This window comes from Chiloscyllium plagiosum, unplaced genomic scaffold (genome assembly GCF_037043375.1).
Source record: "Chiloscyllium plagiosum isolate Xiang-an unplaced genomic scaffold, Cpla_swu_hap1 HiC_scaffold_4, whole genome shotgun sequence".
NCBI lineage: Eukaryota > Metazoa > Chordata > Chondrichthyes > Orectolobiformes > Hemiscylliidae > Chiloscyllium > Chiloscyllium plagiosum.
In genome coordinates, this window is record NW_028270142.1 from 143,209,206 (window position 1) to 143,224,346 (window position 15,141).

Genomic DNA, 15,141 nt, shown 5'->3' on the forward strand with positions numbered 1-15,141 from the left:
ACTGCTGCTACTGAGCGTCATCATGGAGGGAGTGAATCTGCAAGCTACCCTTCGCACTACTCATTCTGACTTTGGAAACATATCGTGATTCTTTCAAGAAGGCAGCTCACCACCTTCTCCTCAAGAACGACTAGGGACGGGCAATAAGAGCTGGCCCAGCCAGCGATGCCTACATCACATAAATTAGTAAATACAAATGAAAAGAAACTTCCCCACTGAGAGAGTGTTCAATCTCTGGAGCTGTGGGAGCTCAGTCATTCAAGATGAGAATGATGGAGTTGTGGTTACTAATGACATCAAGGGGTATGGGATGGCATGGAAATATGGCATTGAGGTTGATGATCTAGAATGACTCAGTAGAGTTGAAGGGCTGAATGGCCTACTCCTGTTCCTATTCATTAATCAACTGCTGAAATAGGGTCTATCCAGTTTGTAAACCCATCGTTGCAAGGATTTGAGAAGATAAAAAAAAAATTGTGAAAATAAATTTGTAACTTTTTATTGTTGGTTGATGAGTAGAAAAACAAAATGATCATGCATATTTTCACCATGAGGTAATCCTGTGCTCGTGATATGTTTCAGTATTAATTACAATTTTGTGTCCTTTTTGTTTTTCCAAAAGTTGTTTGACCATTAATTTCTCATGAAAATGATGTCACTTGAACCAATAAGTCTGTGATAAATTAATCATCGCTTGGCAAAGTCTCGGATTTAAAAATTCACACCCTTGTTTTTAAAACCCTCCAAGGTTTTACCTCTTCCTTTTCTCTGTGAACTGCTCCAGCACCCCCTAATCCTCTGGGATCTCTGTATCTCATTAACTCTGTCATCCAAGTCACACTTCCTCAAGGAGGTTCTAACACAAAGGCACCAATGTCTACGTCCAGGGAAAATTACGCAACTTAAAGTGTTGATGCCTTATGACCAGTCTCCCAGAATTAAGCCAATGTACATTATCAAAAGACGATTTACATTTTTGGCACCTTTCGCTACCTCAGAATTTCCCAAAGTGTAACATTGTTAAAGTGCATTCAATATATTTTTCCTTTATTCTAACATGAGATGTGGTCATCAGTATTGTCAGCATTTCTTGTCTAACTCTAACTGCCCTGAAACAGAGTTTCTTTCTTGACCCTTTTCATGCAATTCCTACAGTGTGCCCATTCGGCCTATCGAGTCCTCACCGACCCTCTGAACAGCATCCCACCCAGACCCACACCCCTAATCCTGTAAACCTGCATTTCCCATGGCTAATCCACCTAGCCTGGACAGTATGGGCAATTTCACCCGAACCTGCACATCATTGGACTGTGGGAGGAAACTGGAGCACCCAGTGGAAACCCATGCAGACACGAGGAGAATGTGCAAACTCACACAGACAGTCGCCCGAGGCTGGAATCGAACCCGTGTTCCTGATGCTGTGAGGCAGCAATGGTAACCACTGAGCCACCGTGCCACCATTTTGGAGGGCAGTTAAGAGTCAATCACAATGCTGTGGGTCTCGAGTCACATGTAGACTAGACGAGGTAAGGGCGGCAGAATTCCCTCCCTAAAGGACATTAGTGAACCAGATGGGGTTCTGGACTATTTGTTTGTGGTAGTGAGTTTCTCATTCTCACTGTTGCAGTCTATGCCAACTCTGATTCACTGAAAGAGCTACTGCTAATGATGAAGGTTCCTCTTTAAGAGTAGAAAATGACAGGTGCAGTGTGGTTGAGAGAAGCCGCATTTTGTTCTAACTAGAAGTCTCCTTCCGTTACTGATAGAGTTTGCTGAGAAAGCGAGGTCTGCAGATGCTGGATATCAGAGCTGAAAATGTGTTGCTGGAAAAGCGCAGCAGGTCAGGCAGCATCCAGGAAACAGGAGAATCGACGTTTCGGGCATAAGCCCTTCTTCTTTCCTGAAGAAGGGCTGATGCCCGAAACGTCGATTCTCCTGTTCCCTGGATGCTGCCTGACCTGCTGCGCTTTTCCAGCAACACATTTTCAGCTCTGATAGAGTTTGCTGCCTATTAGCAACTAATTGCAGATTACACTGATATGATAGACATTGTCCCAAAGACCTTGAAGAGGGTCTGATGCAAGGTTTCCATCCTTTGAGATCCCAAATCATTCTGCCACCAACTCGATATGACTTCACTATGTTGCGTTGTACTGATATTATTTCAGATACGTTACTTGCTATTCCTTGGGGAAAGGGATTTCTTCTGAATTTCCAATTAGATTAAAGACTTCCACTTCTTTCAATGTTTTAAAATTGATTTCCAGGATGTGGGTGTCACTGGCCAGGCAAGCATTTGTTGCCTGTTCGAATTGCCCAGAGGGTTGTTAAAGTCAAAGAATCATAGAATCCCTACAGTGTGGAAGCAGGCCATTCAGCCCACTGAGTCCACCTAAACCTTCCGAAGATCATCCCACCCAGTCCCACCCCTGTAGCTAACCCACCTAACCTACACGTCCCTGAACACTGTAGGCATGGCCAATCCACCCTAACCTGCACATCCCTGGACTGTGGGAGAAAACTGGAATATCCAGAGAAAACCCACAGAGACACGGGGAGAATGTGAAAACTCCACACAGACAGTCGCCCGAGGCTGGATTCGAACCTGGGTTCCTGGTCCTGTGAGGCAGTTAACCACTGAGATACCATGCGACCCCCCATTGCTGTGAGTCTGGAGCCATTTGGAGGCCAGACCAGGTAAGGAGAGAAATTTCCTTCCTTAAAGGGCATTAGTGACCTAGGTGAGGTTTCTCCCCGTCAATTGGGCACGGTGTCACAGTAACCATTAGGTACTGAATTCCAGAGTTTTACCAATTTCAATCTCTACCATCTACTATGGTGCAATTTAAACCCAGGTCCCTGGGAACATTACCTGGGCCTCTGAATTAATAGTCCAGCAGTAATATCTAGTAGGTCATCATTTCCCTGGGCATATCTAAAGCACTTTCCAGCCAGTGTAGAGCTTTTGTGGTGTAGGCAATTTGACTCCTGATCCAGGAACAGCAAGCTGATGAAGCAGATGTAAAATTATGGTTAAAAACCATAAATCCTATTTCTTGTATTCTTATGGTTTCTCTGCAACTGTGGTGAAGTGAGTAACTACCTACCTCCAATGTCTGATCATCATTTAGTTCAAGTCCTACTCCAGGACTTGACTGTCACACAAGATGTATTTATAATGTAGCTGAAAATGTGTTGCTGGAAAAGTGCAGCAGGTCAGGCAGCATCCAGGGAACAGGAGAATCGACGTTTCGGGCATAAGCCCTTCTTCAGGAAAGGCTCGATTCCTGAAGAAGGGCTTATGCCCGAAACGTCGATTCTCCTGTTCCCTGGATGCTGCCTGACCTGCTGCGCTTTTCCAGCAACACATTTTCAGCTCTGATCTCCAGCATCTGCAAACCTCACTTTCTCCCCGTATTTATAATGTAGCCAAACAGGTTGATTCTAAAATGACTGTGGTCCCTGGGAAGTGAGCAAGGATCTTCTTGTCACCCAGTGTGATGAGGCAACCTGCCCACAATCAAAGTCTCTGTGCACATGTTCCCCGTCACACGGTTCAGTCTATCTGCCGATGGGTTCCTGAGCTCCAACTGAAGTCTCAGGGCTCTGCTGATAACCTGACTTCCTGCCAACCTTTCGTTGTACCTTAAAATTAAATCTGGCTCCAAACAAAGGAAATTGGTTCAGTGAATCGGTCTCAATTCCTTTCTCATAGGCTAGGCTGGTTAAGACGTTTTGAATAAATAAAGTGCTTAATTTGCACTTTTAACAGAACTGGATGCCTTCTTTGAACACTGATGGCTATTTAACTGAGAAATTTATCATCTGCCAAAATTAAAGCCAAAATCACTGTGATGATGAGGAGTGATAGCATTATCCCACTTTAAAACCATGATAACAGGTTTGTTTAGATCAAAAACCCAGCTGGTTAAAATAGAACGGTGATAATAGATTGCAAGAAAAACCAAAAATGCTAAAAATATTTGACCTGAAATGTTAACTCTGTTTCTTTCTCCTCAAATATTTCCAGCATTTTCTGTTTCAGTGCTGGCACAGGATTCTGCTTTTCAAGTAATTAATTTGACTTTTTCAATTGTTCTGTTATGAATTGTTGGCAAGACTAATCAATATTTCCTGCCTGAGGGTAATAACTGCAGCCTGTTTGCAGAGCAGTTCAGCACAACTCAGTGTCTCGTTTGGACATTTACAGCTCAGTAACATTGCTGTGGGTCTGGAGTTACACGTAGGCTTGACCTGATAAGGATGGCTGATTTTCTTCCCTAAAGGGAACTAAAGGGATTTTTATGACAATTGGTGGTAGTGTCAGTCCCTGAGGCAAGCTTTCAATTCCAGATGTATTCATTAGTTTAATTTACCTAGAATCATGGAACCCTACAGTGTGGAAGCAGGCCATTCAGCCTCTCCAATGAGTACCCCCCCCCCGACACCCTCAACTGTGCCGTATCCCTGTAAAACTGTATTTCCCATGGCTAAACCAGACAGCCTGTGCATCCCTGGGCAATTGCCCATGGCTAACCCACCTAGCCTGCACGTGTTTGGACTGTGGGAGGAAACTGGAGCACACCCATGAAGACATGGGGAAAACATGCCAGCCCCACATAGAGAGTCTGGGATTGAACCTAGATCCCTGGCACTGTGAGGCAGCAGAGCTAACCACAGAACTACCCCTGAGGTTGGGTTAGAACACTTGTCCCCAAATCAGCTAGATGTAAGCCCAGTGATATTGCTGCTAATTCCCTCATCTCGCTGTTTTAGATTCCAGAAGTGTACAGTTTGAGTTTAATGAACATCATACTCACTTCAGTTGTACCAATCTTTTCTTATTGTTGCTTTATCATTTACACTTAAGTTGCTGTAAGATAGATTTAGCTACTGGATTTCATGGATTTATCTAAAATAAATATCCCTCCTTAGACATCCTCCTTTTTGACCAGACCACCATACTATAATCCCAAACCGAGGAGCTCTGCATCCCACCTTACATCCCAGAGTACTCAAGGAAGTGTCCTTGGAAATTAAAGTTCTGTAGACTCTGGAGCAGTCCTACAGATTGGAGGGTGGCAAATGTAACCCCATTATTTAATAATGGAGGGAGAGAATTACAAGCCACTTACCCTAACATCAGTAGTGGGCCAAATGCTTTTATAAAAGATATGATAACACAACACTTGGAAAGCATTAATAAGATTAGAGGGCCAATATAGCCTTATAGAAGGCAAATCATGCTTATCAAAAATTGTGGAGTTTTTTTCAGCATGTAACTAGTAAAATAAATGAAGGAGACCCAATGGATGTGGTGCATTTGAGAAGGCCTTTGATAAGATCTCTCATTAGAGACTGCTGGGCAAAATTAAAGCCCATGAGATTGGGAATAATACATTATTATGGATTGAGAATTAGTTTACCGACAGGAAACGGGGGAATCAATGGATCTTTTTCCAAATTAGTGACTGGTGGAGTACCTCAGGGATCAGTGCTTGGGCCCCAGCTATTCCCAATCTATAACAACGACCTGGTTGAGGGAACTAAATACAACATTCCCACGTTTGCTGAAGGCACAAAACTGGTGGTGGGGCATGGGGGGGTGGGGGTTGGTGCCGTGAGTTTTGTGGAGGAAGCAAAGGGGGCTTCAGGGTAATTGAGACAGGTTGAGTGAGTGGGTAAAGACATGGCAGATGCAGTACAGTGTGGCTAATGTGAAGTGATACACTCTGCAGGGGCACCCAGTCATACAGAAAAAAAAAACGACCATGAAGGGAAGATGCAGCTCTGATATCAATAGTCACATACTGTCAGGAGTGGAGTAGCCGGAGAATGGTGCTGTAATCAGTATTTCAGACTGCGAACAGACAGCTTATAGGTGGGAGTGAGAGAGAGTTATTATAGTCATAGAGACATACAGTCCGATGACTGTATGATGTACAACACTGAAACAGAACCTTTGGTCCAACTCATCTGTGCCAACCAGATATCCTAACATAATATAGTCCCATTTGCCAGCACTTGGTCCATATCCTTCTAGAGCCTTCCTATTCATACCCATCCAAGTGCCTTTTAAATGCTGTAATTGTACCAGCTTCCACCACTTCCTCTGGTAGCTCATTTCATACATGCACCACCATCTGCATGAAAAAGTTGCCCCTTAGGTCCATTTTAAATCCTTCCCCTCTTACATTAAATCTGTGCCCTCCAGTTCTGGATTCCCCCACCCCAGGAAAAAGACCATGATTTTGTAAGCCTCTATAAGTTCACCCCTCAGCCTTCGACGCTCCAGGGATAACAGCCCCAGTCTATTCAGCCTCTCACTCTAGCTCAAACCCTCCCAACCCTGGCAACATCCTTGTAATTTTTTTTTTCTGAACCTTTTCAAGTTTCATAACATCCTTCCGATAGGAAGGAGACCAGAATTGAATCTAGTATTTCAAAAGAGGCCTAACCAATGTCCTGTACAGCCGCAGCATGACCTCCCAATTCCTGTACTCAATGCTCTAACCAATAAAGGAAAGCATACCAAACGCTTTCTTCACTATCCTGTCTACCTGTGACTCTACTTTCAAGGAACTATGAACCTGTACTCCAAGGTCTCTTTGCTCAGCAACACTCCCCATTCAGTGTATAAGTTGTGCCCTGATTTGCCTTTCCAAAATAGAGCGCCTCACATTTATCAAAACTGAACTCCATCTGCCACTCCTCGGCCCATTGGCCCATCTGGTTACCCTTAGATAAGTCTAGGCACTGATGAAGCAGACTGAGATCAGGAGCAGCCTCGTGTGCAGTGCATGCACCCACTACACAGAGAACCCATAGCAGGCAGAATCTGTGCAGGATACCAACGCAGGCTTAAATCTGTGGAATCCACTCATTCCATAGGAACTGCCATCGCAGCTGAAAGGACATTGGCACTGATACTCATTCAAGACATGAAGTAAGCTGTTAGTGCTCCACCCTGATCAGTCTCGGGAGCAGATACATAAGCACTCTGCCTAGTCCCAGTCTGTTCAGGGAGCATGAAGGTCAGGAGCATGGGGCTGAATTACAACCCAATAATATATAACCAAATAATACATATGTGAGATAGCCTGTACATGACCACAAGATTACAACCAAAATTCAGATGGCTGGTTTCTGTGAACCATCTTATTTCCTGGATTGTCCGGGACTGCTACACGCAGGGAAACTTTGGGATCCTGGAGGTGGATAGATTCCTATTAAGCAAGGGGTGAAAAGCTATCAGGTATAGGTGGGAATGTGGGACGGACGTTAATATCGGAACAGCCATGATCTCCTGGAACAGGGCAGCAGACTCGATGGGCTGAATGGCCTATTCCTCCTCCTGATCCACCCGCCTTCTTGTCACTCAGATTGGATCGGATCTGTTTTGCTGTGAAATAAACGGGGGGGGGGGGTTCAGATCTCGCCAGGTGAAGGTGGGTAGATCCTGAACAAATCTAAAAGCAGCCTGCTGTGAGAGCAGGAGGAGCAGCTCACATCGGTGAAGGTGGTGTGTGTGTGTGTGTTTGAGAAGAGAGGGGGAGGTGTGTGATGCTATTGGTGAGTCAGATAGAGCTCTGTACAATGCACTCTCTTCCAGCCAAGCACAGCGTTACGAACAGCGATAGCTGATATGGAGCACCCAGGCCTTTATGTGAAACAGAAGCTATTCTCTAATGATGGTAATGGAAAATAAATTACGAGAGCAGCCTTTATCTTGTGGACCGACGGGTAATGTAATATGGTCAGACAGCTTTGAAATAATTAATCTGTTGTAGGAATAGAAGACAGCATTGTGATTGCAGTAATCTGATTTTTGCAATGAAACGGGAGTGAAATGGAACGAGAGGACATAGTTTGATTGCTGTTTCTCTTGAAGACAATTTTCATTTTTGATAATGAAGAAAATTGGATGAAAGGACAGCGAGCGTTTTTCTCTCAGCTCTGGCTGACGTCCAAGGGAGACTTCCTCTCCCCGGACATCCTGAGATTGACTGACCCAGTTCTCTCTCCCTTTAAACAGTTCAACAGTAAGAGTTCCAAACTAAGAACAGTAGGACAGCTTGGTGTGCGTGACCGAAATAAACACTCCTTATGCAAATGCACAGCAATCGAGTTGCAAATTTTCTTTTTAATTCTCTCACGGATGTGGGTGCCGCTGGCTGGGTCAGCATTTATTGCCCATCCTTACTTGTCCCTCCAGAAGGTGGGGGTGAGCTGCCTTCTTGAATTGCTGCAGTCAACCTCCTATGGGAGGTTGCCCTCAGAGAGGGATTTTGGCCCAGCGACACTGAAGGAACATCGATATATATCCCAGTCGGAATGGTAAGTGGCTTGGAGGGGAACGTCCAGGGGGGTGGTGTTCCCACGTATCTGCTGCCCTTGTTCTTGGACCTGAACCCATCCAGGCAAATGGGGAGTATTCCATCATACTCCTGAGTTGTGCCTTGTAGATGGTGGACAAGTCTGGGGAGTCAGGGGGTGAGTTACTTGAACATTGAATTGCAGGGGTAAATCTGCTTAACATGGTAACAGGCACTGAGTCAAGGCTGAGAGGAGGTCAAGAATGGCAATTGAATGTGCCAGGGCACCTGCTGCAGGACTCTATGCTCTCTCTTCGGAGGGTTTGTGGGTGGGGGAGCAGGATTGGGCATACCAGTGTCCCCAACCTGCTATTGATTGTGTATGGAGAGGGCAAGATGCAGGGGATTTCCCAGAGGGAGGAAACAGTAAAGAAATTGGGAAAGAAACAGACAGGTCATAGTGGAGATTCATTTTGAAGTAAACAGAATGAATGTGTATCTGGGAAGAAAGAATTTGTAGTTAGCAGGAAAAATCTGATTGCCAGCAAAGAAAAAGAGTTCATCATTAATATGATTCTACAATTTAAGATCAATGGCACAAGAAATATAAGTAATTTCCTACATGATGTAAATCCAGGGTAATACTATTTGAAAGTAAAGTTTCGGTAGGGCAGTTCAGTCCTGTGTATTCCAGTGTGTGGGACCTCTCAGTCATGCCTGACAGCCTCACGACCACATCTCCAGGAGATACTGTTGGTTTGGTCAGTGTGAGTGCTGGCTTTCAGTGCTTGAGCAGGTACAGCAGTGCATCTGTGAGGCTGCGAGTCACATGGACATTCCTGAAGAAGGGCTCATGCCCGAAACATCGATTCTCCTGCTCCTTGGATGCTGCCTGACCTGCTGTGCTTTTCCAGCAACACATTTTCAGCTCTGATCTCCAGCATCTGCAGAGCTCACTTTCTCCTAGTCACATGGACAGCAAGGTTTTAAACATGGTCGCCCACAGCTTCAGAAAGTGCAGTCCACGAGGGAAGGGATGACCATCAGTCAGAAGGGAGTCAAACAGATAGTCAGGAACCCCCCAGCCAGGGTGCATTACACTCAAGACCAGATTCTCTGAGTTGGAAAACTGGTGACGGTGATGGTTCCTCTGGGGAGGGCAGCCAGAATCCAGCTACATAAGGAGGGGAGCAAAAAGCGAGGGAAAGCTATAGTGGTAGAAGGTTCATCAGAAATAGGAACAGGCAGATGTTTCTGCAGCCGCACTTGTCTCCAGGATGGGGTGATCTCTCTCTGGCAGGATGTCACGGAGCCTCTACAGGGCATACTGAAGGGGAGAGGGTGATCAGACAGAGACCATGGTACACATTGGAAATATGGACATTGGTAGAGAGAGAGAGATGAGATCCTGAAGCAGGGTTTAGAGTAGAGTTTTAAAAAGCAGGACTTCATAAAAGTTGTGATGTCTGGATTACACCTCGGGCCATGCGCTGGTGAGTACAGGAACAGAACAGACGAATGCACAGCTGAAGAGTTGGTGCAGGAGAAGGGGTCTTTTGATTCCTGGATCACTGGGACCATTTCCGGGAGAAGTTGGGCAGGTTGTGTCTGAACCGGAACTGGGACCAAGTTCCTTACAAGCAGCTGTGCTAGTGTGGTTGGCAGGAGTTTGAACAAATTTGGGATAAGGAGTGAGGCACAGTAGGGATGATCTGCAGATAAATATAGAATAAAACAAGTCAGTCTGTGAGGCGGAGCATATATGGTCAAGTTAAGACACAAGGAAAATGGCGGACTGGCTGGCATTTACTTTAATACAAGGAACTGAAAAAGTAAGGCAGAAGGGTTGAGGGCTGATTAATGCATGGGGATGGGATAGGATAAGGGCGTCTTCACTGTCACTGGGTCAATAACCTGGAATTCACTCCCTAATCGCATTGTGGGCCATCCCACAGAAGGTGGATTCAAGAAAACAACTCACCACCACGTTTTGTTTGAGATGACAGAATCCTCGCATTGTTTAAACAGGACATTCGGCCCATTGAGTTCACACCGACTCTCCAAAGACATCCCACCCAGACCTAGGCCCCTGCTCTATCCCTGTAACCCTGCATTTCTCATGGCTAATGTACCTAACCTACACATCCCTGAATACCATCGGTAATTTAGCATGGACAATCCCCCTGACCTGCACATCTTTGAACTGTGGGAGGAAACTGGAGCACCCGGAGGAAACCCACGCAGACACGGGGAGAACATGCAAACTCCACGCAGCTAGGGGTGTGGGTGGTAGGTGTTGGCCTAGTGATATTATTGCTAGACTATTAATCCAGAGACTCAGGTAATGTTCCGGGGAATCCTGGTTCAAATCCCACCACTGCAGCTGATGGAGTTTGAATTTGTTTTTTTTTTAAAATCTGGAATTAATAATTTAACAATGACCATGAATCCACTGCCAATTGTTGGAAATGTACATCTGGGTCACTCATGCCCTTTAGGGAAGGAAACTGCCATCCTTACCTGGTCTGGCCTACATGTGACTCCAGACCCACAGGTTGACATTTAACTGCCCTCTGGGTAATTAGGAATGGGCAATAAATGCTGGTCTAGCCAGAGCCACCCATATCCCAGAATGATTTTTTAAAAATCCTTGGTATTGTGGAGACATAGTTGAGAGAGGGACAAGACTGGCAGCTCAAAGTTCTGGGGTATTGGGTCTTCAGATGAGATGGAGTGGGTGGGGGGCGGGGGTGTAATGGTGCAATGTTGATCAAGAAGTCAAACGCTGCAAATGGAGGATTGCTATCTTGTAATGTTCCTCTAATGAGGCATATCAGAAGAATTTTGAAATAAACAGGGCAGTCATTTTGTTGGGGGTGTGTCATAGACATTCAATCAGTCAGGCAAAGACAGAAGGATGCATATTAGATTAGATTAGATTCCCTACAGTGTGGAAACAGGCCCTTCGGCCCCACACTGACCCTCCGAAGAGTAACCCACCCCCCTCTGACTAATGCACCTAACACTATGGGCAATTTAGCAGGAATTATCGGCAGTGCTTTGCCCGGAGGACCACTGAAGATATAACCTAGTAGGGTGACGAAACATCTGGAAATGAACCTTCCAGCTCAGCGAACAAACCTACGCCCAAATTTGGCTGAATTTATCAAATACTGTGCACAGTCCTGGTCCCCACACAATAGGAAGGATGTGATTGCATTGGAGAGGATACAGAGGAGATTCACCAGGGTAGGAATGATTCAGTGGTCTGCTACACCCAGCTCTTATTCTCTGGAACTGGGTTTCAGCCTGGTGCTGGCTGCTTTGTAATGCCCAAAACAGCCGAGCTCTGTTCTCGACAATGAGAGCTTACTCCTCCTCAATGTCTTCATTCTCCTCATCAGATGACAGCTCTTGCTACCGCAGCTACCACCCCATCTCATTGTGCACTCTGATGGTGCACAGTTACAGTGCACCAGGGCGATGTGGCACATTCCGTCCTGGAGAATTCCCCGCAGACCTGTCCATACTTTCAGCAAGCCCAGTGTCTGCTCCATCACATCCCTGGCATTTGTACCATCTTGGCGAAGGTATCACTCTGGCTGAGGGACTGACACATCCCAATAAAAAGGGAGAACCTGCTGAACTCTGACCTTCTCCCCATCCCAGACTCACCTCGATCATTCAACTTTTCATCGTATTCAGGCCAGTCCATCATCATACCCACATGACCTACAGCACAGTGCTGTCCCCTTGTCTCATAGCACCCTTAGAAATTTTTCCTTTGTTCAGCGTTCCCTTCTCTTTAACTTCATGTCCCTACTTTCTGTATCTGAGATGGCAATGTTAGATTTACAAGCACCACTGCACAGGGCAAACCACTATTGACCAACATTTGATGCAGAAACACGTTACTCTGTGTGCATTCCAAACAGATAACGCAATGATCAGGAATGAAACCTGGATGGAGTTTTTGGAGCACAGCTCATGGTGGATACCATCAGCATTGGGCTCCGTCTGAGACTAAGCTCTCTCCCCCTCCCCCACACTGCCTCCATGACTCTATTTATCTCTCACTAACAGTTATTTCCACCCAGCTTCCCCCTCCACCAAGTGGAGACCGACCACAATGAACTTCTAACTCTCCCCCTTGAACGTTGACATTATATCTTATTGATGCCAACTCTGTTTCTCTATGCCCAAGGTGGTGGTCACTGCCAATAAGCCCCCATCCTGTAGCTTACCATGACCCCATTAACACGTGGAGCACCAGGATTGTATTGGCCTGTGAACTCTGACTGGGTTCAGTGGGCAGCCACTGGACGTGATTGACCCAGTCCCTGTCCGGTGTCTTTACAGCCCCCTGGCTGGTGATATACAATTCCCCCTGACTGCTACTGCTGCTGACCCCACAGCACTGACCACTGCCCAGACTGTAGTCAGACAGAACCCCACCTAACCATCAGTGTCCCCAGTGAATGACGGATCACAGCCAAACCCCTGGACTGTGTGCGGAATGAGCCCCCCACTGGAACTAATGGCGGACCTGCTGGAACTTGCAGGGGGTGGTGTTCCCATGTATCTGCTGCCCTTGTCCTTTGAGGTAGAAGTGGTCCTGGGTTTGGAAGTGCTGTCTGAGGATCTTTGGTGAATGTTTGCTGGGCATCTTGTAGATGGTACACGCTGCTGCTACTGAGCGTCGGGGGTGGATGTTTGTGGATGTGGTGCCAATCAAACGGTTTGCTGTGTCCTGGATGGTTTCAAGCTTCCTGAGTGTTGTTGGAGCTGCCCCCATCCAGGCAAGTGGGGAGTATTCCTGACTTGTGCCTTGTCGATGGGGCTTTAATAACCAGAGCTGTATCTGTTTCCTCAGGATGTCCAACGCGAAAATATGAACGCATGAAGATGAAATGCCACAATGTGTGAAGGCCATGCCAAGAGGAAGATGCTGTTATAAAGGTTCAGCTAAAGACATGAACCTGAGACATATCTTTTTGTCCATTTTGTCATTTGGAGTGGCTGGGCTGTTACTTATCATGTATTTCCACGTGTGGATTGAAGAACAGCCTGTAGGTGAGTCAAAGCTGCTTTGGTCTTTTGACCTTGTTTTCACAGAAAGTGCAACCAAACCTGGAGAGGAGGGACCCCTCCTGTTTAGACATGTTTGAGCAGCTGAGCCCCATTAATGTGTGGGGAGAGGTGGAAAGTTTAAGGGGGGTACACGCAGCAAGTACTTCACGCAAAGTGTGGGTGGGTGGGAACGCGTTGCCAGCAGAGGTGGTAGAGGCAGGCACGGTAGATTCATTTAAGATGCGTCTGGATAGATGCATGGAGTAGGTGGGGAGCAGAGGGACACAGATGCTTAGGAATTGGGCGACAGGTTTAGACAGTACATTTGGATCGGCTCAGGCTTGGAGGGCCGAAGGGCCTGTTCCTGGGCTGTAAATTTTCTTTGTTCTTTGTTCTTTACCTTCTGGGCAATTAGGGACAGGCAATAAATGTTGGTCCAGTCAGTGTCAGTGACACCTTTGTCCCATGAATGAATAACGTGATCAGTTTTATGTAATTAATTAAATGCCTACTTTGCCGATTGCTAAAGGATTGACATTTCGTTGAAACATTTGTCTTGCAATCATCAGGACAACTCACAAGAATACCGACATACAGAGGATCATTGCGTACTGTTTGAGAAGAGATTGCTAATAGGTTGGCAAATGGTCTCTGATTAGTTGACATGTTTCCATGGATACTGCACCAGTTACTGAATGAATTTAAGTCATGCATCTTAACTCTGGTTGGTAAAGACATTTGCCTGGGAAATGAACCTGAGAATCGCTGTTGTCTATTTTGTAGAGTTGATATTGGTGCAGTGTATGTGCATGTTCTTTCTGTCTGCAAAGGGCAGGATGCTGTGTACAGTTTGATACATGGAGGTGAGCCACACAGCAAACCCAGTGAACTATCTTAAATTGGTTGTCACTGTGTCATTCTTCACACACTCAGGATTATTTAGCTTGCAGTGGCTCAGTGATTAGCACTGCTGCCTCACGGCGCCAGGGACCCAGGTTCAATTCCAGCCTCAGTCTGTGTGGAGTTTGCACATTCTCCTCATGTCTGCGTGAGTTTCTCTGGATATTTTGATTTCCCCCCACAGCCCAAAGATGTGCAGGTTAGGTAGATTAGCCATGCTGTCCAGGGATGTGTAGGCTAGGTGGGTTAGCCTTGGGAAATGCAAGGTTACAGAGATAGGGTAGGGGGATGGGTCTAAGTGAAATGTTCTTCGGAGGGTTGGTGTAAATTCGATGGGCAAGGTAGCCTGCTTCTACACTGTAGGGATTCTATGGATTGTTACTCTCAACCATCAGTCAGGATTAAAATTATATCTCTCCCTCTCACACCTGCCTTCAGGAAATGGACTTGCCTCTGACTTGCTAAAATGATGGTCTTGTCAGTGATGCCTTTTATAAAATTCATATATGGGCAGCACTGGCTGAGTCAGCACTTATTGCCCAGAGGGCAGTTAAGAGTCAATCACTTTGCTGTGGGTCTGGAGTCACATGTCGACCAGGCCAGCTAAGGATGGTAGATTTCCTACCCTGAAGGATATTAGTGAAACACTGGTTTTTACTGCTATCAGCTAATGGTTACAGCTAGACCAACGTTTTTAATTTCAGAAACTGCTGAAAAAGCTCAGCAGGTCTGGCAGCACCTGTGAAGAGAAATCAGTGTTAATATTTCGGGTCCAGTGACCCTTTCTCATGATCTGTTTCTGATTTACAGCATCTACAGTTCTTTCAATTTCTTTATTAGATTCCCTACAGTGTGG

The 15,141-nt window shown here is 45.9% G+C and overlaps 1 protein-coding gene across 6 annotated transcripts in view; it reads left to right on the forward strand.

The window, feature by feature from the left end:
* LOC122548822 (carbohydrate sulfotransferase 9-like) overlaps positions 1 to 15,141 on the forward strand; it is a 124,089-nt gene that overhangs the window by 57,288 nt on the left and 51,660 nt on the right. For 4 of the 6 annotated variants that reach the window (XM_043687634.2, XM_087986730.1, XM_087986729.1 and 1 more), the window contains exon 2: positions 13,189 to 13,388. In XM_043687634.2, the coding sequence (XP_043543569.1) occupies positions 13,226 to 13,388 (163 nt within the window). In that variant the 5' untranslated portion in view covers positions 13,189 to 13,225. Of the gene's footprint in view, positions 1 to 7,613; positions 7,695 to 7,776; positions 8,338 to 13,188; positions 13,389 to 15,141 lie in introns of those variants that run through there. The other 2 variants (XM_043687633.2, XM_043687631.2) reach the window with 2 other exon arrangements.